Raw genomic sequence first — 27,983 nt, forward strand, 5'->3', positions numbered from 1 at the left:
GTTGTTTAATGGGAACACTCAAAATCAATTAAGTGGAAACTTTTAATGGGAACATGCAAATTTCGTTTATCTCTATCTCTATTATAAACATTTCCCTTATATTTTATTTTGATAGTACATGTGGCAAGTTTATATTGAAAGGTGCATTTATTTATTTATTTTTTTTAAGAAAAAAGGGAGTATTTAATGTTTTTTTATTTACATATCAAAATAACATGAATTCTAAGGAGTATTCAACCGAAAATTTTGGCAACCAAATGGTGATGAATTTTTTATTTTTTTAATAAACATTATGTACTTATTGTGACTAATAAATTATAAAGTCTAGTTACAACTATAAATAACTTTTCCCTCAAAAAAAAAAACTATAATTAACTTTAATGTTTTGATTTTTGAAAAAATAAATCAAAATAGGTGAATATAATTCCTGATTTAAATTGTGCCATGAATAATTTGTTTTATTTTTGGGAAAAGTGAATAGAGTATGCAAATTTTCCAATCAAACTTACTAGGTCATATTTTTATTTGATTTTTTAGTCAAGAGGATTGCCAAAATCAGATAGTAATTAATATAATCAGGATTTTTTGACGAAATAATATAATCAGGATTGATAATCCAATTTATGGCGTTAGTAACATTTTTTTTTGAACAATATCATATATTTTTTTTTTGAGAAAATTAAGCTTATAGCATTTCATTAGTAATCAAATCGTTTATACAAAGCGGTACATCATTATAAATACGGAAGCTAGATGAGGAAGTAGCTGCCTGAGCTAACTCATGAACAATATCATATATAGCAAGTAAAGGATTGTGAATCGAAAATAATTAATATAGTTAGAGGATGCAATCAAATTGATTTTCCGTTTATGGCTATAGTAACACACACTTTAGTATAGCAAGTAGTAATACCATATATATGCATGACTTTTTTAAAACTTGATTTCTTAATTATTATTTGATTGTTAATCCAATGATTATTTGACAAGTGTCATTTTTATTTCGTTGGCCAATCGGATTGCATCATTTTGTTGTATTGAATCATAATTTTAATTTCTTTTTATTGCTTAACAATTAACCTATAAAATGTGTAACGCCCGTATTAAAAGTGTTTAGAATATTGAACACTTGTGTTTTTTTTTTTTTTATATTGATACTGGATACAATAAACATACAACACGGAAAAGATAAATAAAAAGGAGCGACATGTTATACTCCCTTCGGTCCTATTTATACGAAAAATTTGACTTTTTAGATTCATTGAATAATTGATGTATCTTGTCTAGACAATACATCAATTATTCAATGAATCTAAAAAGTCAATTTTTTTTATAAATAGGACCAGAGGAAATGTATAACATAAAGTCGCAATGTTGTACTCCCTCCGTCCCGGTATATCTGAGCCAGTTTGATTTTTCACATAGATTAAGAAAAATGTATAAATAAAGGGGAAAGTGGAATATATTGAATTGAGAATGATGAAAGTAGTATTTTTTTTTTTTTAACAAGCCAAAATGAGATTATATTAACAACCACAAAAGTTTGCCTCTCAGCACAAGATGTGCCTAATGAAACACAACAAAGTTACAACAATTCAAGATAAAAAGCAAAGCAAGACAGGAAAAAGACATCAACCAATCCCCAAACAATCAAAGGGTCTTTGCCACCACAAATGGTAACCAAAAGGAAAACACACATTATTTGATGAAAGTAGTATTAATTAGAGTTATATTGTTTTGTCCAAAAAAAATTAGAGTTATATTATATTGTGAATGATGAAAGTTGTATTAAAAATTGAAATGACTCAATTATTTTGGGACATTTTTTTTTAAGTAAATGGGTTCCGGGACGGAGGGAGTATGTAAGTATTTTTTGGTCAAGAGTGTGAAATCATTTATTTATTTTTTGTTCGAGAGTGTGAAAGCATTTATTTTATTATTTATTGAAAAAATAGTTATATATATGAGACCCATTTTATTCAACGAACTCATCTCTTTGAACAAGATTCCACCCCTTCCTCTCTCATACATAAACACTGTTAGAAATTCACTACTTCTCGACCCATTTTCTTCAACGAATTCATCTCTTTCAACCAAATCCCACTGCGTTTGTAAGTCTACTCCCTCTGTGTTTTCTTAATTGATCTCTATTTTAACCTATTTTTCGTAAGTTGATGAATAAATTGATTGAAATTTTGTGATTTTTTTTAGAATTCCTCATATCTGTGTAATTTATTCCATTTTATAGTCATGATACGAATGAATTTTGCTTAATTTTGTTTTTTTTGAATTGTGATTTCAGCTTTTGGAGATGAAGAAATCCGTGTCTGCCACAAATGTTAAGGTTAGCAACTATATATCTGAAGATCTTGTCTTCTCTATCCTTTCAAAATTGCCTCTAAAATCTTTGAAGCGATTTGGATGCGTACACAAATCATGGGCCTTCTTGTTTGAAAACCTTCATTTCATGACCATGTATCGCAACTACTTCCTTTCTAATAATCATTCTTATTATGATGGTACTTCTATCCTCCTAAAACTTACAAATGATCCTTTGCCCGGTGATGCATTTTACGATACTTTGTATATACTTTCTGGTGAGAGGTTTGAGTATAAGGTCAAATTAGATTGGCCACCTCCATTTCACGATGATGATCGTTTTATTGATTTTTTGAGTCAAACTAGTGTCAATGGGATTCTTTGTCTTGCTAAAAATTGTGTCGCAAAATGTGTATTTTGGAACCCTACTACAGATGAATTCAAGGTCATTCCATCCAGCCCTTTCCTGTCTCAATTGTCTCAATCACGTTATGTGGACCCTATGGTTTATTTTAGTGGTTTTGGTTATGATCATGTTAGAGATGATTATAAGGTGATTCGGCATTTAACTTCCTATCCAAAAACAGATGATTATATATCCGACGTAGATGAGCCATGGGAGGATGATGTAGATTTCCGCCATATGTGGGAGATATATAGTCTAAGAAGTAATTCTTGGAGGAAACTTGATATTGAAATGCCTTCTACATATGGAATAGAGAAATTGTACATGAATGGAGTGTGTCATTGGTGGGGTGTACTGGTTGACGATAATACTGCTAAGGAAGAGCCCCGTTTGGTGTCATTTGACTTATGCAATGAAGTGTGCCTTACAACACCATGGCCCTCAGATATAATTGAACGTCTTGATCTTGTGCATTTGACATTGTTAAATGGGTCCATCGCTTTCATAATATATGATGAAACAACTACTTTTCACATAAGAATCTTGGGTGAACTTGGTGTGGAGGAATCATGGGCTAAAGTCTTTGTTGTTGAGCCCTTACCTGGCATTGAACGTCCTATCGGCGTAGGGAAGAAAGGTGATATATTCTTCATAAAAGATGACGATGAACTAGTCTGGTTTGATTTGAGTACCCAAATGATTGAAGAGCTTGGTGTTAAAGGAAACAAGTATTATCGTGGCGATATAATAATTTATAAGGATAGTCTTCTCCCAATTGGAGGTTTATGAATTTGGTTAGTAGTATAGTATCTTACCTTGTACACATATTGGCTTGTCAAGTCCACACATATTGTAATTGCTATTAAGTATATGACAAATCTATAGAAGCTATATGATGATAATATAGATCTTTATCAATTTTATTTTGTAGTCTTACTGTTTCTGTTCAAAAACACATTTACTTTCAGTCTTGTTTTACTTTCAGTCTTGTTTTTGAAATATACTCTTATAGATTACGTTTGCCTTCTAAAAGATGTTTTGGCTATAGTGCTTGGCAGTTGATGTTATAATTTTTCTCTATCTTTCCCCTGTAATCTATATAACAATTGTTGAAAGGGTTTACAATAAGCCATTGGTATTGGTGTGCCTTTAAATATTTTGATTTATTTTCTCTGTTCTTCATGTTATGTTTGAGGTGAGACAGCCATAAATCTTATGAGACTGGTTGTTTTGTCAATGTAGACAATGGCAAAGTGTGTCCTCATTCGAAAATCGCACGTGTCATGCAACATTTACAGACTAAGTAACACCTGTTTTTAGAGCATTGATGAAAGAGTTACATCATGTCATAAATAATAGACAATGTTTTTTACTTCGTTTGCTATTTTCATTTTCTTTAAAATACCATGCAATAGTTTTCTCTTTGCCAGACTCTGTTTTAATTTTCCTAGACTCTATTTTATGCTTGAAAGTCACAGTCTAGTTCACTCTCAGACATCACTCATACAATCCTTTGCTTTGCCAAATTTCAATCCTGTCCAAGGGCGAGGGTGGCGGCTTGCGTTGGAACTCTCTGGTTGTTACCGAAAGCATAATAACAGAGTAAAACTGCCACAGGCAGGGACGAGACGAAGGGGACTACTTGTCTCTAAGAACTATTTGTTTTCTCATCCCTACAGCCATCTTCTTGCCAGTATATTCATTATTCCAGGGTTTGTGACGATCTGATTTCTTTTTTCAATTCCATGTCTCTGCTCCTCCTCCAATCTCTATATTTCAAGCTTATGTCAGCGATCAAAGGTTTGGTTTCTTAAATCCTATAACTAATGTTGTTTTTCGTTTATGAATAGGATAAGTTTTTGTTGGAATCAATTTTAATCAAATTGGAGAATTTTAAACTTTTCTATGCATGCCTAATTGATTCCCTCCTTCACATTCTAAAACGTGTTATCTCAAAATGTTGAAATTGTTGTAAATAGTATTTGCTTATTTTGTGCTCAACTTCACTCACGTGCTCAACTTCACTCACAATTTTGACATTTCAATGATTAGGAAAACCTTGTTAAAAGTGATAGTTGATTTTGGAACCATACACTTGGTGTTTTACCCCAAGCAACTACGTTCACTTTCTGCACTTCTTATTTATATCTTATTCCATGAATAGAATGATGTTGTAATATCAGATAATGATAAATCTTGAACTCAAGATCTTAATACATTGGATTGAATTATCATCATGTAATTGTATTAGGAACTAGGAAGACATGTAAATAGGAGTTATGCCAAAAGTTATGGCATCTGCTTTGTGAGAATATCTTTTCTCCTTTTGTGCCCTTTTAGTTTGTTAATCTGACATTGATATTTCTTTATTAAGCATTCTTGGCAGTGTGACATATGTGAAACTAAATCTTAACAAGAGGGTTTTGTAAGGAATTCAAAATATTATGTTATTCTGTCAAACTATTGTTATGGATTTCTTTTTGTTCATACCTGTGACTTGATTGTTAGCACGTTCCCTTGTTTCTGATAATGCTAGTCTAATAAAATCTGTATTTTGGATTTATTTAACAGAGGCAACTTTTGATATACTACCCAGACTTAACATAGTCAAATTTAGCGGTAGAGTGATTGCTGAACTTTTTATTTTGGACTTGCCACGTGAAATAAGATTTCCTTCTGGTTGGATGATGTTAAAATATACAAAAGCAGTTCAATAGTGTGTCTGAGCAACTTCGTCTTGTTTGTGAGGGTCAAATTTGTATCATACTATCATATTTACTCAAGATGTGAAGGTTATAAATATTTTCTGTATTCAAGTATATTTATTGTTTAATCTTTCTTTTATATTGACAGCTGAAATTCTTGATAATTTGCATAGATATTTTCTGTGCAAGGCGCCACGAAGAAATTCCTACTGAATGTTAGTCGCACCACAGGTATATATGATACTGCATAATATTTTTCTGTAAGAATATGTCTGTTCATTTTGCGGGAAAAATGGTCACACTATTGAAACTTGTTACAAGAAACATGGATATCCACCCGACTTCAAGTTTAGAAATGGAAATGTAGCAATAAATGCTGTTGAAAAGGATGAAAATACTTTCAAGACAGATGAATTCATGAAGACTAAGGAACAAGTTGTTCCTTCTTTTAGTGTTGAAGAACATCAAGCTTTACTCTCACTGTTGAAATCTAGCAGCTTGAAGAACACAGATGGAACAAGTGTCCACACTGTCAACAATGCTTGTACAACTCATCATGCTAGTGAATTTGAAGGTAACCTTTCTTATTGTTGCTCTGCTTACAGAAGTAAAGATAATTGGATCATAGATTCGGGAGCATCGGATCATATCTGCAATTCCATGAATTGGTTTAAGAGGCATAAGAAAATAAATCCTATTAATGTTCAATTACCAAATGGAAGTTCATATTTTTGATTTTCTCATATTGCACAATGTCTTGTATCTGCCCCAATTTAACTTCAACTTAATTTCCATATCCAAGCTTGCAAAGTTGAATTACTGCTTTTCCTTGTCTGGTGATGTGTGTTACATTCAGGACTCCCAGAAGAAAGTGATTGGTTCTGGTAAGCTGAAACAAGGACTTTCCCACATTGAAGATTCTACAAATAATATAGACAAGGATTCTGCAACTTCTCCAAATAATATAGTATTATTTTTTACTTTGGTTTCCCACAGTTTTCTTTCGTTTTGGTTTTCTTATTTCTAATCTCAGTAAATTTAAAGGGACTTTGAATGAATGACGAAGTCAACTATAATCATTGAGAGTAGCAATAAGCTAATGACTGGAACCAAGTACTTCATTTTATTGTTTGACTATTTTACGACAAAATGATATAAATTTCCATTTGATTGTTTAGAAAGTGAAGGAAATGAAATGCATTATAATATGTTGAATGTCTCATAAAATTTAATTGATTTAAAATGTATATTATGTAGAATGGAAAGATATTATATTTTATTAAAATGATTAATTTTTTTTTTTTTTTGCTAGGCAAAGAGGTAGGGATGGTATCAAGAGGAGACAGAAGCATCCCAACTAGGTTGGCACCCAACTGTCACCTCCATCGACTACCGCCTACTCTATATATACAAGAGGGGGGATTAGGCCAAAACAATGATTAAATTTTATCTGTACTATATATAAAGAAAACTACCTCTTTCAGCACATTTGGACTGGATTTTTCCTTCCAAAAATACCCTCAATTTTCAATTCAAATAACACATGTAACAAAAAGATAAGAATAAATTTAAATACTAAAATCAAAGTGTAACAAACATAAATCTTTAGTTTTTTTTTCTTTATCGTTTAAAAAGTGTAACAAACTAGATAAGTTTATCTATACTTACATTTTTATTATCCCAATTATACCCTTAAACAACAACTTTTTCTATAATAAAGATTGTTGTTGGTGTCATTAAAAAAACAAAAGAATTTAGATTATATTTTTTTGTTATTGTTGGTCTCATTGAAATAAATAAATATGATTAATTTGGTTTGTTATAACGTGAAAGCAACTAACATTTATATTTTTAGTTTTAATCAAAATCAAAATGTAATAAAAAAAAAGTTGTTCATAATTTTCAAACGTTATCACAATAAAAAGAGCGGAAAGACGGGCACTCACGTGCCCGTCTTTTCGCTAGTGATAATAATATAAATAATATAGGAAAAAAAAACAAATTAGAGAAGAGTTCGACATAAGTGTCTGCACTCAGTCGAGTTCTCTCTTTTCTCCTTTGACATATCACACCCTCGATCTCACTCTTCTGTATTACAACATTGTCATGAGGTTAAAAAAACTTAGTTTTGTATTTAAAAAAAAAATTCACTGCGGATATGGAGATGTGGTGGAGATACTCAAACACGTTGGAGACGGGGATACCGAACCCTATTGAATATGAGTAGGATAACAAGTAAGTATATGAGAATTGGGACTGAGGATGAGGAAGGTAAAACCGATCCCCACCCCGCCCCGCCCCATTGTCATCCCTATATTCCACTTAATTCTACATACTTTCTAAATATCCAAATACTCATTCCATACTGCTATACTCTCTTTCATTTTATTCAATCAATCTAAACAAATCCTAAAAACATCGCATTGTCAATCATCAAAATCTTAAAACGTTGAAAATGTGGATTAATATATCTTTTAAAAATTTTAAGATAAATAAATTGTTTTAAATTATCTTATACTCACAAAATTTATGATTTTAAATTTCACCCAAAATCATACTGCCAAAGATATTCCTCTATGAAATCCTGACTTTTTTATGAATAAAAAAAGGAAATATATAGGCACACAAATGAGGAATTACAAATTATAATGAAAAGAAAATAGTCAATATATTATTTTGATTTAACCCTCCATTTTTTAGGTAATTGGGTCGTGGTAATCAGAAATTTAGAGTTAGGCCGAAAGGGAAACAAAGACCGACAAAAGATGGTTTCATTCTATGGTTGAAATGACAATAGTCATTGAAAACACACACATAAGTGGAGGAGTCGATTTCCGACTTAGTAATTTCAACAATTTTGCCAAGAGCTGGGACTTGCGGAAGAATTTGATGTGATTCTATTGTTATAAATTAAATTTGTTAGACATGGTAGATCAGTTGTAATAATTTAAATTTGTCGGACATGATGAACCAAACACTCATAAAATTTAGTGTGTGCTAGACTATATATCGAATGCCAACCCTTTGAATTACCTGATGATTGTTGTTTGGATGGAAATATCGCCTTCATCACCTCTGTAGGTTCAGCTATTTTCCCAAACACCAACCACAAATAACAAAATTATTATATCATGTATATAATTATATATAATCATAAGCACTTAAAAATAAAACAAAGTAAAGTTTTAAACAAATTTCTCAAAGCTACCTTCATTTGGAACTGTTTTTCCCACTGGATTTGGTGATCGTTTCACACGTTTTCTAAATACAATCCAACCAAGAATCAATAATATGGTGACCACTACTATCCCTCCAAGGACAAAGAACATTGTTTCACGTTTGTGTTCACTTGACTTCTTTGACTCATCATTTGAGGGTAAAGAAGCTTCTCCTAGATTGGTTCATAAAATTCCAAATTTGATTAAATGACAATTTGATTAATTACATAAAATATTTGCTATAAAATAAAATTGTAAGACAATAGCTATATCACAATTTGAAATCATGATTTTATGTAGATAATTTTTGTATCAATGCCTTGACAATATCTTAATAGTATATCTATTAGCTACATATGTGTGTATTGCATGCATGATCGATGTTATAAAATTCAACAACTTTTCCTAAGTATTAAGCCTCATGAAACACTGAAAAATGAATGATGATCATAAATATTCGATGAATTGCAAAAATTATAAACAAAAATGAAGTTAAATCAGAGTAATGAGTTTTGGTAGAAATATAAAACCTTGAAGTACTCGGAGAGGCATAATTGGGGAGGAAAGTGAGCTTTGTGGCAATATCTAGATAGATTTTGTTTCTTTGGGATCTATATCTTATTCTATTGTTGTCATTAGAAAAATAGAGGGAGAAGTATACAAAGGTTGTCCCATAGAATTGACCGAAACAAGGTTATGCGTCGGCCAAAATACAAGTAAAAGACACATGTGGTCGAGTACAAAAATCCAAACATTATATTGTACTATTTTGTTGCTTATGAAGTATTTTGTGATAGAAGAATCTTCTCCTTCGGAAAATCGCCGCATCTAGTTGTATTAACCACTTTTATATTTGAACATTTTTTTAAAGGCTAAAGAAAAATATATTAAAAACCAAACGCAAGATGTGTAAGAGAAACTAACAATTCATGAAGTTTATATTACAAAAACAGCAACAACTACGAACCAAATGAGAAAAATTAAGAAACTGCAATTGAGCATGCCAAATGATCCTCCCTCCAAAGAAGATAATGAACAAAATATAATACGATTTTAACCACCAATAAGTCTTAAGCTTGACCTTTTCGCTTAAAGATTGAAGAAGATGAGCATTATGTTGAAAAATTCTCCCATTTCTCTCCTTCCATATGACACAAAGCACAAAAATTCAGATAATATTTAAGGTCAGGCGAGAGTTTTTGGAGAATCACTGTAGCCCACCAAGCATAAAATGATCTTGTAAGTTTTCATGATGAGCCGTTGATATACCTAGCCAACTAGAAATTAAAGATCAAAGTCGTCCAAATAGGTCGCATTTAATGAATAAATGGTCTTTATTTTCATAACAACCACTATCAGCAGAACAATTAATATCAGTATTAGCCAAAATACGCCAAACAAGTTATCCTTTGTTAGAATCCGATTAAAAAAAATCCGCCAAACAAAAAATGTTAGCTTTGAACGATATCACTTTAAGCCACAAAACATGATTATAATCCACATTAAAATTGACTTCTACAGTAGTTAAGTTGTTATAAGCACTTTTGACTATGTATCCGTTGGGAAGAATGAAGCTTCCAAAATTAAAGGGTTGCCACCTTAACCTGCAAAACAACATGAGTCAATCGATCCACACATTCCCTCACCAATTCCTCTTCCCGCTCAAACAACCTCCTACGCCATTTCCATGCATTACCATTCACTTCCCACCCCATAAAATGCATATATGCAACATCTAATTTATTCTCAGCCAACTCAAAAAGCATTCTAAACCTAACTGCTAAAGAGGCATCGTCAAGTCACAGATTACGCAAAAACAATATCTCCCACCTCACGCTAAATATTATCGAATAACTACCCTTCACCTAACATGTCAACCCCCGTTCTATTTTTATTTCAATTATGCCACCACACCGATCATCCCCTTCCCCCAAAACACTTTATACCAAAAATCGTCTCTTTCCTCCAACACCCTCCAAATTCATTTACCAAGTAAAGATAAATTAAGCTTATTCAACCTCCTAGCCCTCATACCTCTATTATCCCTATCCAAACATAAAGTATCCCATTTCTCGAAGACATTTTCCTAAAAACCTCACATCCCCCCCCCCCCCCCCCCCCCCCAAAAAAAAAAAAGTAAAAGTGCTAAAAATAGATTTAAGAGAAGAAACGATACATTAGAGAGACTTGGAGATGGAAATAAAATAAACCGGTATAGAGGACAAAATAGACTTGAGAAGAATCGGTCGTCCCCCCCCCCCCCCCCCCCCCCAATGAGAGATTCCTATTCTTCGAACCCGACCATCTACTTCAAATACACTTAATCAAAGGAAACAAAAATTGAAGCTTTCTAGGATCCCCACCAATGGGCAACCCCAAATACAAAAAAGGAAGGCGACCATGTTTGCAATTCATTACCAAAGTTGCCTCATGCAACCATGACTCGACAACATTACAGCCAAACAACATGCTTTTGTGGAAAATTACTTTTAAACCTGAAATATCTTCAAACGAAAGTAAAACTGCTTTCAACGATTTAACATTATCCCAACTTTTTACCCATAACAAAATAGTATCATCAACAAACTGTAAGTGATGGAAAGGTTTTATGCTTAAGTGTTAATGGCACAAAGATTGAGTTAACACGTAGTGAAGCGAGGCAACATCTTATATCCAATAAGTGAATTTCTCTTGAACTTAATGAAATGAAGACGAGACCCTCAAAACATATGCTACTCCCTTCAAGAATGTGGTAACTCCGCGATACAATTTTTTGCAATAGAGGCCTAATAGTTACCATTGGTTGCTCATGAGTGTTGTAGATAGATTACCTAAGTCTTTTATAAAAGGTGGCCTATGCCTTCACACTCACGTAGGTAGATAGATCAAGTGCGTCTATTTAGCACCATGCATCCATTAAGAGCTATAAGTCCATCCTCACATTAAGAACTATCACGCACCATAGGGATGAGAGATGTAGTACATATAGGAGTATTCATGACTTTGTTTGACCAAAAATTGGGTATCCACCATATATCTCTCCACTATAGGCTTTAAGCCAATCCCCCTCGACATATCTAGGATAACTTACTTGGGAAACCCTTTCACAAAAGGATGCTCATTTTTTTAATTAATTTTCTCACTTCCAGATAACATCAATTTCTTTTAAAAAGGATTTGTATGTGTCGTCTCAAAGCACTGATATTAGTCACATAATTTGAAGCTTTTGATTACAATAGATTTAGAAGGTTTGAATCTCGCCCACAAAAGTATCTCAGTTACACTGAGTCTTTCAACTATTATACTTCTTGATATACAAAATCAAAATCTTGAAAATTTTGATTCCATTAGTAAATTTAACTATGCATATTTGTTTTATTTATTTTCAAGAGATAACGTTCCCATGTAATAAACAAATAACTAATAGTAGAACTTACCTCATCATTATTTAATCCAATTTACGATTTTTTGTGCTATAGTTTTGCATAAAATGGTAGCTATTTACGATTTAGAAGTTGACAATGAGCAATTGTTAGGTAGCAAAAGAGAAATCATTTGGAGAAAGAGCAACCACATAAGTGAGAACGATGTCACATCTTCATCCAAAATTTTAAGGCTTAAATATACGAGTTTTTTCACTTAATTGTTGTGCAACTTCGTCTCTTTTAATCCAATATTTGAATTTAACTGACACTTAATAAACCATGATATTGTTTCTATTAAGTATGGCGAAATTCTAACAATTCTATTCGTGTTTGGCACAGGTCGACATACTAGTAAGAAAGTTAAATGAGAAGTGGAGCGAATGCGCACTAACATGGTTTAGTGGATAGCATACTAGATGGGTTTAGTGGAATAGAGTTACGATTAAATTTAATTAACTTTATTTTTTTATTTTTTTAAAAATGCAACTAATTTTTTTATAGCTGCCATTACTTTTGTATTACTTTTTTTTCCACTCTTTTTACTGCGCTAAAATCTGAAAATTATGAACTATGTTTTTTTTTATGAAATTTTAATTTTGAATAAAATTAAAAATATAAATATAAATGTTTGCTGCTTCCTAGCTATGACAAACCAAATTAAACATGATTTTCTATTTCAATAACACCAACGATCGATGTAACAAAAAAATATAATCTTTTTTTTTTGTGACACCAACAACAATCTTTATTATAGAAAAAGTTATTAAAGGGTATAATTAGGATAATAAAAAAGTAAGTATAAATATACTCATATAGTTTATTACACTTTTTAAATGATAAATAAATGAGTATCAAAAGCAAATTACAACATACAATGTTTTGAAAGATAAATAAAAAGGAGTGGTGATATATAAATGAATATATGAGTATCAAAAGCTTTTGACTTAACTAAAAGGTATCCATTTTTCAGATATAAATATTGAATAACTAGCACCAAAGAAAAGATAGAAGTATCTCAAAACAATCCCAGTCACTATTTATTTAATATTAGTACATAATTTTATTTTATGGCCGGGGGTGACATTAGATCACATCAGAGTGTGTATATTATGTTTCTGTTTGGGCCAGGACCACAGCTATTTCAAGAACCAGTCAGGGCCGGCCTAATGTATTTTAAGGCCTAAAGCGAAATTTAAACAGAGGCCTTTTATATGCGTTTAGATAAAATAAGACAAAATTAAGAAAAGAATTTCATAAGTTCCTTCAATCGAAAGTAATTCTATGTGATGTGTGTCAGACACTAAATAAATGAGTATTTTGTCAGCTAGAAATCAAACTTTGGTTTGTCACATTGTGAGAGTATAACCTCCTTCGCTATAATCAACTCCGTTAGTGCGTGACCTTTTTCATATGTGTGTGTGCACGCGCTTGCGTGCGCGTGCGTGCGTGCGTGCGTGTGTGATGAAAATAATATTTAATATAGACATTATTTACCAATTGTTAGAAATCTTAAAATAACAAAATAATATTGAAATAATACAAATATAAATTAATTTTTTACTTTTACAACCTTTGATTACACACTACTTGTCTTAATATATTTAAAACAACCAATATCGAATTAGAATGATAGGAATATGAGGCCTAAAAAAATCGGGAGCCTAAAACCCTTGCTTTAGTAGCATCCCCTTAGGCCGGCCTGGAACCAGTACAGTTTATATAAGAAGCTCCAGTTTCGTCTAGACAAACTCGTATTTCTAAAAGATGATATATAGCTCCTTTACGTGCCTCACACATAAGTTCTGGATATGCACCGAGACTAGCAAATATTGTATTGTTGAAGACTGCTCCTGCATAAGGCTGAGTATCACTTGGGAGAATCTTGGCTGCTGCATATATTTCGTTTTACAAGGGTCGGATTATTGACTAGGGGAAGAACAAACACTACTTGGCCATTGGTGGGACAACATCAAGTAGTCGAATGCACCAAATGTTCCTGAGTGAAACATTAAGAAAACAAGCATGAAATGTTGCATATGAAATTGATCCATTATTCAAGTTTTTATATAGAAATGCAAACAAGTGTAATGGTTCTCGCTTTAAATAGGGGGATTTAGCTAAGAAGGTTGTTTAATGGGAACACTCAAAAAATCAATTAAGTAGAAACTTTTAATGGGAACATGCAAAAATTCAATTGAATTCTTTTTCACGTAAACTATTGTTTTAGGATGATAGTACTAAATCTTTATTATAAACATCATATTCCTCTCATTATCAAAATATGAGTGAGTTCATTTTAGAATAACATTAAATGAGTGACAAAGGAATGTCTTTTTTAGTGTATAAATTCAATTGAATTCTTTTTCACGTAAACTATTGTTTTAGGATGATAGTTTTATTATAAGGGTCCAGCTAACCGGTACCCCGGGTACTGATTAAGCATACCATAAAAGGGAATTATTATCATAAAAAGAAATTGATTTTGACTTTATTATAAATTAATTACACAATTTCAATGCATTAATTATTATATAATTTCGTTTTTTATATCCTTAACCAGTGCCCCGGGGGCACCAGTTAACATTTCCCTTTTTATAAACATCATATTCCTCTCATTATCAAAATATGAGTGAGTTCATTTTAGAATAACATTAAATGAGTGACAAAGGAATGCCTTTTTTAGTGTGTAAATGCTATTAATTAGCAATGCATTTTTTGATTTATATCAAACTTAAAAATGAGAAAGGAGTATATTTTATATATTCCTTCCATTTCATATTTCAATCTGATCATAAAACCAATCTAATCATAACACGTGTCAGGTGATATTTTTAAGCCAAGCAAATTCTAACATGTGAAATTTTTTCATCATCATGTTATTAAGTATTATGATTAAGGATTCAAAAATAATTTGATTGTTTTTCCCCCGATATATATTCAAATTCTTTGTGATTGATTTCTAAAATTATTTCTGATTCCAAAGTCATTTTCCCAACACAATTATTATTAGATTTAATATTGATAGGTTAAATTTATACCCATAATTGTTGGAAAATAAAATTTGAATTGTGAGAAAATAAAATATGACATCTTCAAATAATATTTTCCTTACATTACAACCTAAACCATTATAACATCACTAAGTAAGACAAAAAAAGCAACAAAAAAAAAAAAAAACTAAAAAAGAAACATTTTATCTTAAATTATCTTAAATTCAAATTCTTAATTAAGACAAATTTTTTTCTACTTTCTTATGTTTCAAGTTTTCCAATCCAATTTTACGGAAATACATTACATAAGTAAAATAATTATTATTTTACAATCTAATTTTATATTACTTATGAGGTTAAAACTCCGACTCCTCCAAATACGTGTTTGAGTTTCTAATAGCTATTGTCATTTCATCTATCTAAAATTGAGATTATTTCACAATTATAGGCCTTAATTTTATTAGGAGCGTTCATGGCAATTTTTCGGTCTATTTTATTTATGGAAGAAAAAAACAAAGAGTTTTATTATTTAATTTGTTTGTTTCATTGCTACTTGAAATTTTATAAAGAAATTTTTTATTTATCTATTCAATTTATTATTTTAAAATTTACTCATATACTTTAAATAGTTCATGTAACAGAAGGAGTATTTGTATTAGTCAAAAGGCATGAGCCTTAAAAAAAATTTGGCTGCTAAAAATTTTTGGTTTTAACGGTCCATGATTTTTGCCCCCATCTCATGTTAATTTGTTGGTTAAAGACATTTATTTCAGAATCGTTTTAGTTGATGAAAAACTCCAACTAACGAAAAATCAATGATATGATGATCAATAATTTTAATGAGTCTTTCAATTTTAAAATCTGAACATTTATTTTCTTTGTTGCATTCTTAAGTATTTCTATAGTGCATACCAAAAATTTGTGCAAATATTTTTTGAATATGTATATAACTCATTTACTAACATCCATCAATTATTCCCCCCAATTTGTTAATCAACTTATTAAAATATGGTGGTGCAATGTGCATTAGCAATATCCGTTTGTAATTTTCCACTATAAATAGTGTTTGAGTTTTGCACAGATCATTCAACATCGCATTCATTTTCTATTTTGCACTCACTGATCCATAAAACTCATTACTTTGTATTTATGTCAACCATAAAAATGTCTAATAAACATGCATTATGTCAACTGAGCATAACACATTCATGTCTTTCTATATGATTGGTTTCCACAGGAATTTAAAATAATATAAAAAAATTAAATATTTTTTTATGTTATTCATTGCATTCCATTTTTTAAGCAGCTGGTGCTAACTTTAGTTTTGAATTTCATTTTCCAAAACAACAAACATTTGCAAAATTCATTCAGAGGTGAGAAAAGGTAGATTAAAAATTTGATTCACAGCTTTAAACTTGCAAGAGTGGTGGAGTTTGGAAGCAGTATAATAATTAGAACTTGTAAAATGGAGTAGTGCAATATTAGGATGAGACTGACGAAGATGCTTTCTATTTGATGATTTCCTGCTGCATGATGACAAAGGCCGCTGGAGGTAGGCGGCGTTAAGACGATAAATTTACTTCATAATCGAACTTTGAATTATTAAAGCCTCTCGAACTTTGAATTATTAAAGCCTCTTCTTACGAGGATAAGATTTAAAATAAATTTGTAATTCTTCTTGATTTTTAAGAGATAATTGTTTTTTTAATCTAAAAGTTGATTAAAATATTTCTTTTATTGAGTGTGAAAGTATTTATTAAAAAGTTATTTAGACCCATTTCACATACATGAAATATTTATATAGTTAGGAAGAATTAAATATATACTCTTCTTTTGACCAAAAAAAAAATACCCTTCTTTTGAAAAAAGGAAATATCAAATTCACTATTTACTATTGATGAAATGACGATATATGACATATAAATAAAAAAAGTCGGGTTCTTGTAGCAAAAAAAAAAAAAAAGGGGTTCAAATTCTTATCAAAACAACCAATTTAACAATTTTGACATTTTCTCTCATTGAACTAGAATTTGTATATAAATAAATACTTTTTTTTTTGACAAATTCATGAGTGTGATCCCATTTATATATAAATACTTATTTTATTAATGAGTGTGAAATCATTTATTTATTTTCTGTTCATGAGTGTGATAGTATTTATTTTATTATTGAAAAAATAGTTATATACTCCCTTCGTCTTACAATAATTGCCACTGTAATATCCCGCCTGATAGCATCGGTATATTACCAGTTGATCGTGCCAGAGGAATTAAATTTATGGAAAAGTAGGTTAATGGAAAATATTTTATGAGATGTCAGCTTTTTACGGAAAAAGTAGAGTTGTTTTAAACACGTTCAAGGCAAGGGTAAAATGGTAGTTTCACGTGGGAATGATACTTATTTGGAATTACCCCAAAATATCTCACTTTCTTCTTTCCTTTCTCTCTCTAGGTTTTGGTTTTGATTTTTTGCTCTCCCTTCTCTCTTCTTTCTCACGCCCAACCTCTCTTCTCTCCATCAAATCTTTCTAAAATTTCTTCCTCCCATGGCAAGCTTAATCTAAGTTATTTTCCTTCATGATCTTTCAAGTCAAGGGAGGTTTGTTCTTTGTTGATCTCTCCTTCTCCTCTTAAGAAAGGATTCATGGAGTTAGGGTTTGAAGATGTTAATTGAGGGTGAGGGTTGGAACTTGGTTTGGAGAATGGCAAGGCTTCTTCTTGGTTAAGAATTTAAGAGGGAAAGAATTAGAAGTTGGAATCAAGAGCTAGGGTTTGGTTCTTGGTAAGTCCAAAGATGATTCAAGTTATGGTTTCTTCATGATCAAGCCAAGATTATGGTGTCTTAGAGTTCAAGAAAAACAACAAGTTTAAATGGTTTGAGCAAAGGAAGCAAGAGGGACAAAGCTAGGGTTTTTGCATGATTGGGCTTGGAACCTTGTGATGCTACAAGAACATGTTTAAGTGAGTTCCATAGATAGAATTCCCACCTTTGGGATTATGATTATTATGTATGTATATTATGAATAATAAGAAATTCTAGGGTTTAAGTGTTAGTCTAGTTGCCCCTTTTTATGTTATGCATGCTATACATGTTAATACTTGCCATATGCATGTTTTACAAGTTTCATATGATCAATTATGTTCCAAAATACTTAGAGACACTTGGTTTGAGGTTTTTGGGTCAAAAATACCATTTTTAAGTGTTCTGGACTGTCCTAACTCGCCACGGCGAGCTAGAACTCCGAAAGGGGGGGTCCTGCTCGCCCCCAACTCGCCACGGCGAGCTACCACTCGCCTCCCCAGCAAATCTACTCGCCTAGGCGAGTAAGACAGTGAGAAACCTCACTGTTTTGCTTGCTTCAGGCAGGCATGGGGATTCACGACGCGGTTTTCTCCGTGGTGTCTTTTTACGAAAGTAAACCCCTCAAACCAAGGTCCCAAATAATGATCAATAAAAGCAAGATTCTTATGTTGGAGAGGCAAGTATTATACATGTTAGTAAGGCATGGCATACCAGAGAATCATGTCATGTATCGGGTAGCAAATTATTCATTAAGCAAGGGTAAGAACTAGAGCCTCGGTTTAGTTATCGAGAACTAGAATAGTTAGAAAGAAATAGAATGCTATGCATTAGTAATATGCTTGATAAGACGCGAGGTAATGTGAGTTTTATCTTCACATAGAAGTAAGTGCCATACGAGTATGGCAAGACGTGAATCGATTGATAACTATTCACAAAGTAAGTTAAGCAAGCATATAGTTACCTCTAGTGGGATCGTCTAGGGATCCGAGGTAAGAAAGTTAGTATGATTAGGTATAACCTTCATTCATGCATAAGACCAAGTTTTAAGAGGAGTGTTTTGTCTGTTGAATTCCTTCCAAGGTTGGATTCAAGGGGTTCCCCAAGGGGAATGGTTAAGCCGCAAGGGAGCCGCATTACACTAAGTTAAGGTGTCGTGTCTTTTGTATACCTTCCAAGGTTGGGTACAAAAGGTTCTCCAAGGGGAATGGGGTAAGCCGTAAGGGACCCGCACGTTCACTAAGGGAGTCCGGTGCGCTCTTGCTAAGCACTTCACCGGTAGTAAGGGATTAGCTTCCGGGGTTACTCCACTCGGGACTAATCCGTAAAATGAACTCAGATAAGTTGTTTGTTACACGCTAACATAATCAATGAAGCTAACTATGCATATCTATTATACATGTTTATGTTATGACATAGAGCCTTGACGTAGATCGTCAAGAACAAGTAGAGACTTGGCGTAGTTCGTCAAGAAGTAGTAAAATAGCAAGAATCACTTAGGTGACAAGAGATGATATGTTGTAGATACAACATATTAAGCAAGTAGAAGCAAGTAAAGAAAGATACGCCGACGACGATCTTAGGTTACCCCTAATCGTCCGATTTAGAATCGTGTCATGATAGAGATATAAGAGGGCCTTGATGCTTAGAGTGTACTCTTGGCAATGCGGTTTTAGTTCCCCCTTCACCGCCATGACACGTATAGCAGAGAAACCTATAACAAGTTAAGAATATTAAGACGGCCCTAGCAAGCACCGTCGTCTAAGAAAGCAAGTCCCCACACACGTATAATCAACCGTCAGGTTGTAATGTAGACACGTGGTGACCGTAGGTTTCCCCTGAGGTTACCTATAGCCTAGGATTTAGGGGAACTCACTGAGACATTATGTCTCATCCCAATCCTTATTTGTTTCAGATATCAGGATGGACGTAAAGGTAATAGCCGGATGGATTATTAGCAAGAGCTCGTTCGTACCCGAAGCATGAAGAATATGGAATTCAAGGATGTATTTATTTTAAATCAGTCAAGTTATGATGTATTGATATTGTACGAACGCGTTTGTTGTATATAAATTCATTCGAAGTTTTTATGTTGTAAATTTTAAATGTATCCAGTACTAAACTTAACACACGTGCTAGACTTTCTAGATACGTCTAGTATGGGTGTTACAGCCACTTTAGCATTTTTTCTTTTTTTCAAAATAATTTTCACTTTACAATATCGATGCAGCATTTATTACCTTTTTCCACTATTATATCCTTATTTATTGAATTTCATCCAACTTAACTATTTCACTAACTACAATTAATAAGGATATTTTAGTAAATGCTACTAATTTTACCATTGAAATCAACACAATTAATCATTTCCTTAATAATCGTGCATAAACCTTAAACGACTAATATTGTGAGACGGATGGAGAATACTAGACCCATTTCACTCATAATAAAGTAGATAGAAGTTGAAAGAGTATTTGACTTCAAGGAGCTCATCTCATGCAAAACCACTTCTTCCTCTCATTCAGAAACACTGTTAGAAATTCACTACTTCTCGATCCGAAACGTGATTACCAAAACACCCTTCCCAGTTTTTCGTACTCCTTCTTTTGGTGAGTGTTTATCATCCCTGTTCTGGTTATTTTTTTGCCATTTTATGTATTAAGCTTCATAAGCCGCAAAATTGTTCAATTTGGGTAACCCATTTTTCTGAACTGAATTTTTTTCATTTTTTATAGGATACTTAGTGATTATGGATTAATTATTAGAGATTGTTAGTTTTATAATAATATTAGTTTAATTCTGCTTTATCTTTTGTAACGAGTTATTTTGGAATTCTAGTACAACTATCATTGCTATTTTGTAGTTGTTATAGGATCAGCTTATATAAGCAAGATACCACTCATGATTAGAATGAATGAAAAATAATCATGTTTTCCTTTCTAAATTCTCTCTAATTTCTGGAGTGTGATCCCTACTCGAATTGGGTCGTATCATTTTTTTTTTCTTTGGCAAATAAATTGATTGAAATGGTTATGTTTTAAATTTTGAGATTTTTATTTAGAATTCTTCAATTCTTTGTAATTTATTCCATTTTATAGTCATGATAGGAATGAATTTTGCTTAATATTCTGTTTTTGTTTTGAATTGTGATTTCAGCTTTTGGAGATGAAGAAATCCGTGTCTGCCACAAATGTTAAGGTTAGCAACAATATACTTGAAGATCTTGTCTTCTCTATCCTTTCAAAATTACCTCTAAAATCTTTGAAGCGATTTGGATGCGTACGCAAATCATGGGCCTTTTTGTTTGAAAACCTTCATTTCATGACCATGTATCGCAACTATTTCCTTTCTAATAATCATTCTTATTATGATGGCACTTCTATCCTCCTAAACCATACAAATAATCCTTTGCCCGGTGATGCATTTTACGATACTTTGTATATACTTTCTGGTGAGAGGTTTGAGATTATGGTCAAATTAGATTGGCCTCCTCCACTTGATGAGGATGATCGTTTTATTGATATTTTGAGTCAAACTAGTGTCAATGGGACTCTCTGTCTTGCAAAAGATTGTGACCCAAAATGTGTATTTTGGAACCCCACTACAGATGAATTCAAAGTCATTCCACCCAGCCCTTTCCTGTCTCAATTGTCTCAATCACGTTATGTAGACCCTATAGTTTATTTTAATGGTTTTGGTTATGATCGTGTTAGAGATGATTATAAGGTGATTCAGTGGTTATCTTACTATCCAATAACGGATGTAGATGAGCCATGGGATGAAGATTTATCTCTCGACAATACTGGTGTAGATGAGCCAAAGGAAAAATATTTAGATGTTGACCGTATGTGGGAGATATATAGTCTAAGAAGTAATTCTTGGAGGAAACTTGATATTGAAATGCCTTGTAGACATGCAAATGAGAAATTGTACATGGATGGAGTGTGTCATTGGTGGAGTATACTAGATGGCATTAATTGTTATGAGGTTGAGCCACGCTTGGTGTCATTTGACTTGTGTAATGAGGTGTGCCTTACAACACCGTTGCCCTCAGATATAATTGAACGTTATGATCTTTTGCATTTGACATTGTTAAATGGGTCCATCGCTTTCATAATATATGATGAAACAACTACTTTTCACATAAGAATCTTGGGTGAACTTGGTGTGAAGGAATCATGGGTTGAAGTCTTTGTTGTTGAGCCCTTACCTGGCATTGAACGTCCTATCGGCGTAGGGAAGAAAGGTGATATATTCTTCATAAAAGATGACGATGAACTAGTCTGGTTTGATTTGAGTACCCAAATGATTGAAGAGCTTGGTGTTAAAGGAAACAAGTATTATCGTGGCGATATAATAATTTATAAGGATAGTCTTCTCCCAATTGGAGGTTTATGAATTTGGTTTGTAGTATAGTATCTTACCTTGTTTGTACACATATTGGCTTGTCAAGTCCACACATATTGTAATTGCTATTAAGTATATGACAAATCTATAGAAGCTATATGATGATAATATAGATCTTTATCAATTTTATTTTGTAGTCTTGCTGTTTCTGTTCAAAAACACATTTACTTTCCATTTTACTTTCAGTCTTGTTTTTGAAATATACTCTTATAGATTACGTTTGCCTTCTAAAAGATGTTTTGGCTATAGTGCTTGGCATTTGATGTTATAATTTTTCTCTATCTTTCCCCTGTAATCTATATAACAATTGTTGAAAGGGTTTACAATAAGCCATTGGTGAGCCTTTAAATATTTTGATTTATTTTCTGTTCTTCATGTTATGTTTGAGGTAAGACAGCCATAAATCTTATGTGAAAGTTTGTGTTTTTGTTGAGACTGGTTGTTTTGTCAATGTAGACAATGGCAAAAGTGTGTCCTCATTCGAAAATCGCACGTGTTTTTAGAGCATTGATGAAAGAGTTCCATCATGTCATAAATAATAGACAATGTTTTTTACTTCGTTTGCTATTTTCATTTTCTTTAAAATACCATGCAATAGTTTTCTCTTTGCCAGACTCTGTTTTAATTTTCTTAGACTCTATTTTATGCTAGTTCACTCTCAGACATCACTCATACAATCCTTTGCTTTGCCAAATTTCAATCCTGTCCAAGGGCGAGGGTGGCGGCTTGCGTTGGATCTCTGTGATCTTTAACGGTTTCATTTTTAGTGATAGCAATATCTTTACCACGTTGCTATACATTTTTACAAGTTCAACTCATAACTTTTTCATGTGTTTTAATTTTTTTTGTAAAAATTGGAACGAACCTTCTTTTTGTTTGGCTGTTGACTATCATAGTGACAACATTAATGGAATAATTTTATTAAGAACGAGCATTGTTTGCTGTAATTTACAATTTTACACACGTTTGAATTAACTTGAGTTTTTCAGGGAATTTAAATATTTTGAGGTGAATTCTATTGTTAGGATGATACTTTGAAGAATTTTTAAAACGATAGAAATTTATGTGGTATTTTAGTTGAATCTTTTGAATTGACCAGAATTCTAAATTCTTTAAAATTTCTCAATTACTTCATTCAAACACACTCGCTTTTATTCATGCGAATGCAGATACATGTAAGGATGTGTTTGACGGAATCAATATGATACTATCGGAGGTAAAATATTCAACAAAATTGACTTAGTAGACTCTTTTTTTAACGGCAAAATTTATTAATAACTTAGTCTTTGTTTAATAAGAACATAGACCGATAAAATAGAAAGAACATAGTAAAAGACGTCGGGTGGAACACCCAACATAAAACTCTTACATCTCATACACCAAAACACCACTAAATACATCGCCCAACTCACGGCTACCAATAAAAGCTAACCACCAATACCAAAGCCAACTCCAAAAATAAACGTCAAACCCCCACAAAGCTGTAGAAACAAAAGTTGAGCCAAAACCCAAACTCCATCATGAATGGCATCCAAAGTATGACCCTCTTGATTTGTGAGCATATGATAGACACAACGAACAGTGTAACCCTATCCTTGACGAGGAAGCCACTTCCATTCATTTGGAATATTAACATGTAAAGAGACATCAAGTAATAACGCTCTACACTCATCTACCGACTCTTCCTTCCATGCCAACAACCCATACCGTCATTTCCAAGCCCCCCCCCCCCCCCCCCCCCCCCCCCCCCCCAACTAGCCCAAGGAGAACATCTCAGCTACCGACTTCCCTTTAAAACCAGACAAAAGGTAAAACCAACTAAATCTCTCACACAAAGGAACCACCCCTACCGACCTATCAGTCCAAAAAAGAGTATCAACATCATTACCCACCTTCCTCCTCACGTTCTCCTCAAACCAACTCTCCCCCTCTACTCCCCTCCCACCACGGATTCGCCCCACCTCCCTCCACTAAGAAGAGAAATCTCTACCACCTTGATTCAAACACCCCTCCCGCCATTCCATACGGGGCTGCCAACACCCTAAACCACAACCCCTCTCTATCGACTAAAATCCTCCAACACCATTTGCCTAACAGAGCAATATTAAAATCTTTCATCCGCCTAACCCCTAAACCATCAAATTCCTTATTCCGACAAATAGACTCCCAATCAACCCAAGCAATTTTCCTATGATCCTCACACCCACCCTAGAAAAAATTAAATTATTAAAAATAGATTCAATAAAGGAGATGATACATAATGGAGAGATGAAGATGGAAAGAGCATAAACAGACAGAAAAGATAAGACAAACTTTAGAGGAATTAAATGACCACCATACGATAAAGTACGACTCTTCCATCCGGACAATCTAGATTTAATACAAGCCTAAACCGAATCCTAAAACTGGATAATATTTGATTGTTTTAGATTGAAATATTCTCTAATCTTTTTCCTGTACAATATCTTTTAATTTGTTCTTAAGAAACATATAATGCAGGTCTCTTAAAAATATATAGGGTTAATAGGCCTTTACCCCCTGTAATATAAGTCATTTTCGATTTTTCCCCTGTAATTTTTTTTTATTTACCCACTGTAAAAAAATTGCTTTGATTTACCCCCTAATAGGCCAAACAAAAACTAATTTTATTTTTTTTCAAGAAATTTTCGTTTTTGTTTGGCCTATTAGGGGGGTAAATCAAAACAATTTTTTTTACAGGGTGTAAATAAAAAAAAAATTTACAGAGGGAAAAACTGGAAATGACACCTAAATTACAGGGGTTAAAGACCTATTAACCCAACTCTATGAATCTTCCGAAGTCACGGCCTATAATAAACTAGCGCCCTAGAGTGTTATTATTATTATTTTTTAAAACAGTGCCCTAGAGTATTATTGGATATGTATAATTTGTATTGTAGTTAGTCGGATATATTTATTTATTACTCCCACATTATAAACAAACAAATGATGTTTATCTAGTAAAGGAACTAAGAACACTATTATAACTACATTTGATGTTAGAAAATTGAAAGCTATGTACTTATCTACAAGCACAGTTAGAGCCAAACAATTTTGTTAAAAATGAGAACTCAAATGATTCAAGAAAACTCTGATAATTATCTCTAATTAGCTAGCTGTCGTGGGCCGCACACTAAACTAGCCAGGTCAACTAATATGATCCCTCTTCTTCTCTTCCACTTTACACGCTTGTAAAAATAATTCCTAACCACACGTACACATTCAAATCCAATCATTTTACACTCACAACAATAATAACAACTGTTTTAAAAAAAGATAAATTTAGTTGAATTAGGTCTCGGAGGCTCTAAGTCAGAACAAGTTTTAAGGTTCTGAAAGTGCGAAGAAAATTAGTTACACATTATCCATGAACAAAATCCAAACGACGACTCTGACGATGAAAACACAACACCTTTGACCTTTGCAGGGTATGAGCCAAATCCTTACGACTGGACCATATTTATTTGTCACATTCATAATAATTATCAATCTTGATACACTACACTCTATATAAATACCTCGAAAACTTTGCATGCAATCATCAAATTTGTTTTGAAATGAAATTTAAGGGTGATATTGGTTTAATCATCCTTCTTGTTGCCACTTTTTTGGTGTATGCATCCGCTGGTAATTTTATGAAAGATTTTGAAATAACATGGGGTGACACTCGTGCCAATGTACTAGAGAATGGGAACAGTCTCAGCCTCACCTTAGACAAATCTTCTGGCTCTGGCTTTCGTTCCAAATATGAGTACTTGTTTGGGAAAATTGATATGCAACTCAAACTTGTGGCTGGTAACTCTGCTGGCATTGTCACAGCCTATTATGTAAGCAAAATATAATTTTATATATTTTAATGAAATATTATTTTTAATCTCATGAGATGTATAAAGCCCTATTGTAAAAGTTTGAGTTTATGATCTAAAACGACAAATGTTTAAAGGCCTCCTCGATCAAGAACAATGTCGTAAAATGATCATTAATATCACTTCAATAATAATTTTTCCCTTTGCCAATACTTTTTTTAAAGTATTGAAATGAACATGCATTTTTTTTATACTTAATGGTTTCATGATATAATAAGGTTGATGATTAATATTTTTTGACATCACATGAAATCAAATACTAAATATGCATGTTTACTTGTGATTGATGCAGCTATCTTCTCTAGGGTCTACTCATGATGAAATAGACTTTGAATTTCTTGGGAACTTGAGTGGTGATCCTTATATTCTTCATACAAACATATTCACACAAGGGAAAGGGAATAGAGAGCAACAATTCTATTTGTGGTTTGACCCTACCAAGGACTTCCACACATATTCCCTTCTTTGGAATCCTAAAAGCATCATGTAATATTATATACTCATATTCCTATTCATTTTCAAGAATAACTATAACGGTCTTGCTAACGAATGTCCTAATGACACTCTTTAACGATTCTTAATTAAGAAAATGTTTATTGCAAAAACCAAATAGTTCAATTTATGATATATTAAATTCATCAATTTTTATAATAACTTACTATTTAAGGTTGTTAAAGAGTGTCCTTAGAGCACTCGTTACCTTTCCCTGATTATAATTATGATGTTAATTTATTTATTCTTATAATAATTTTTTAATTAAATTTTACTTTCATATAGATTCTCTGTGGATGGAAGACCAATAAGGGAGTTCAAGAATTTAGAATCAAAAGGGGTTCCTTTTCCAAAGAACCAAGCCATGAGGATATATTCAAGTCTTTGGAATGCAGATAATTGGGCCACTAGAGGTGGGATTGTGAAAACAGATTGGACCAATGCCCCATTCATTTCCTCATATAGAAACTTCAATGCACAAGCTTGTATATGGACTTCTTCAGGTTCTTCTTGTTCTTCAAACAAATCTCCATCATCATCATCCACATCCCAATCATGGTTAAGAGAATCACTTGACTCAAAAGGGATACATAAAATTCGTTGGGTGCAAAAGAATTACATGATATATAATTACTGCACTGATACTAAACGGTTCCCACAAGGCTTCCCAGCTGAATGTATTACCAGTAAACCACACAAATTGTAATATAAAAGTGTAAAAGCTCGGATTTATATCCTCTATGGCGGTTGCACAATGGCCTTTAGAATCGTTAGATCTCGAGACTGAAATTTTCTCTCATTAGATCTATTGGTTTTAGAGGCCGCGCCATGTAGTCGCCATAGAGGACCCCTACACATAAAAGCCTTATATTGGACGCATGAAATATATGTGATTTTTTTCTTAAGTAAATTTATAATTGAAACTATAGGATTGATCGTTTATGTTTTGTGCATTATTACATTGTATGTGTGTAAGAAAAAAAAAGGCATGTATGATAATGATAGCAATAAGTGGTGAAATTGTATATTATTTCGTTCATATATACATTGGTTTGAGATTAAAACGCATCTGTACGCATTTGGCTTCTTTGTTACGCTCTTCACTTGATTCTTTTGCGATGGTTGCTATTTTGGTCCCCATATTGCTAGCGCAACAAAGAAAGTTTGCATAGCAAGCAATCAAATTTTGAGAGAGAAGAAAGAGAGTTCAATGTGATTGTAGTTTGTTATTCTCATTAGCAATGAAAATGTGAGGTTACATGGATTTTATATACAACATATGTGAGTTACTTGATATACAAGTAATCAACGAAAACTAGCTAACTTCCACTAAAATAG

At 32.6% G+C, this 27,983-nt stretch overlaps 4 protein-coding genes across 7 annotated transcripts; 3 read left to right on the forward strand and 1 right to left on the reverse strand.

Annotated features, from left to right (window-relative positions):
* Nucleotides 1-1,990: 1,990 nt before the first annotated feature.
* LOC146945811 (F-box protein CPR1-like) lies at nucleotides 1,991-3,643 on the forward strand. Its single transcript, XM_085744089.1, has 2 exons — nucleotides 1,991-2,111; nucleotides 2,303-3,643. Exon 2 carries the CDS (start codon nucleotides 2,312-2,314, stop codon nucleotides 3,512-3,514), a length of 1,203 nt encoding a protein of 400 aa, XP_085600215.1. The 5' UTR covers nucleotides 1,991-2,111; nucleotides 2,303-2,311; the 3' UTR covers nucleotides 3,515-3,643.
* A 2,040-nt stretch (nucleotides 3,644-5,683) lies between these two features.
* On the reverse strand, nucleotides 5,684-9,283 carry LOC146945812 (uncharacterized). Of its 3 annotated transcripts, none has more exons than XM_085744090.1 (4): nucleotides 9,179-9,283; nucleotides 8,639-8,821; nucleotides 8,464-8,517; nucleotides 5,684-6,080 (listed from the first exon to the last, which is right to left on the reverse strand). In XM_085744090.1, the coding sequence occupies exons 1-4, from the start codon at nucleotides 9,198-9,200 to the stop codon at nucleotides 5,908-5,910; spliced, it is 432 nt and encodes a 143-aa protein (XP_085600216.1). In that variant the 5' UTR covers nucleotides 9,201-9,283; the 3' UTR covers nucleotides 5,684-5,907. The 3 variants fall into 3 exon arrangements, 2 of the variants coding, with proteins under 2 accessions (XP_085600216.1, XP_085600217.1); XM_085744091.1 differs by having other exon boundaries at nucleotides 5,684-6,319; XR_015026510.1 differs by lacking the exon at nucleotides 8,464-8,517 and having other exon boundaries at nucleotides 5,684-6,319.
* An 11,024-nt stretch (nucleotides 9,284-20,307) lies between these two features.
* LOC146945813 (F-box protein CPR1-like) lies at nucleotides 20,308-22,393 on the forward strand. Of its 2 annotated transcripts, none has more exons than XM_085744092.1 (2): nucleotides 20,308-20,471; nucleotides 21,019-22,393. In XM_085744092.1, the coding sequence occupies exon 2, from the start codon at nucleotides 21,028-21,030 to the stop codon at nucleotides 22,258-22,260; it is 1,233 nt and encodes a 410-aa protein (XP_085600218.1). In that variant the 5' UTR covers nucleotides 20,308-20,471; nucleotides 21,019-21,027; the 3' UTR covers nucleotides 22,261-22,393. The 2 variants fall into 2 exon arrangements, with proteins under 2 accessions (XP_085600218.1, XP_085600219.1); XM_085744093.1 differs by lacking the exon at nucleotides 20,308-20,471 and adding an exon at nucleotides 20,508-20,555.
* A 3,147-nt stretch (nucleotides 22,394-25,540) lies between these two features.
* Nucleotides 25,541-27,731, forward strand: LOC146945814 (putative xyloglucan endotransglucosylase/hydrolase protein 23). The gene is made up of 3 exons (XM_085744095.1): nucleotides 25,541-26,114; nucleotides 26,446-26,639; nucleotides 26,931-27,731. Exons 1-3 carry the CDS (start codon nucleotides 25,845-25,847, stop codon nucleotides 27,349-27,351), a joined length of 885 nt encoding a protein of 294 aa, XP_085600221.1. The 5' UTR covers nucleotides 25,541-25,844; the 3' UTR covers nucleotides 27,352-27,731.
* Nucleotides 27,732-27,983: the final 252 nt, after the last annotated feature.

Source organism: Medicago sativa, chromosome 2 (assembly GCF_051527215.1).
Source record: "Medicago sativa cultivar Bolivia chromosome 2, Bolivia_mono, whole genome shotgun sequence".
NCBI classification, from domain to species: Eukaryota; Viridiplantae; Streptophyta; class Magnoliopsida; order Fabales; family Fabaceae; genus Medicago; species Medicago sativa.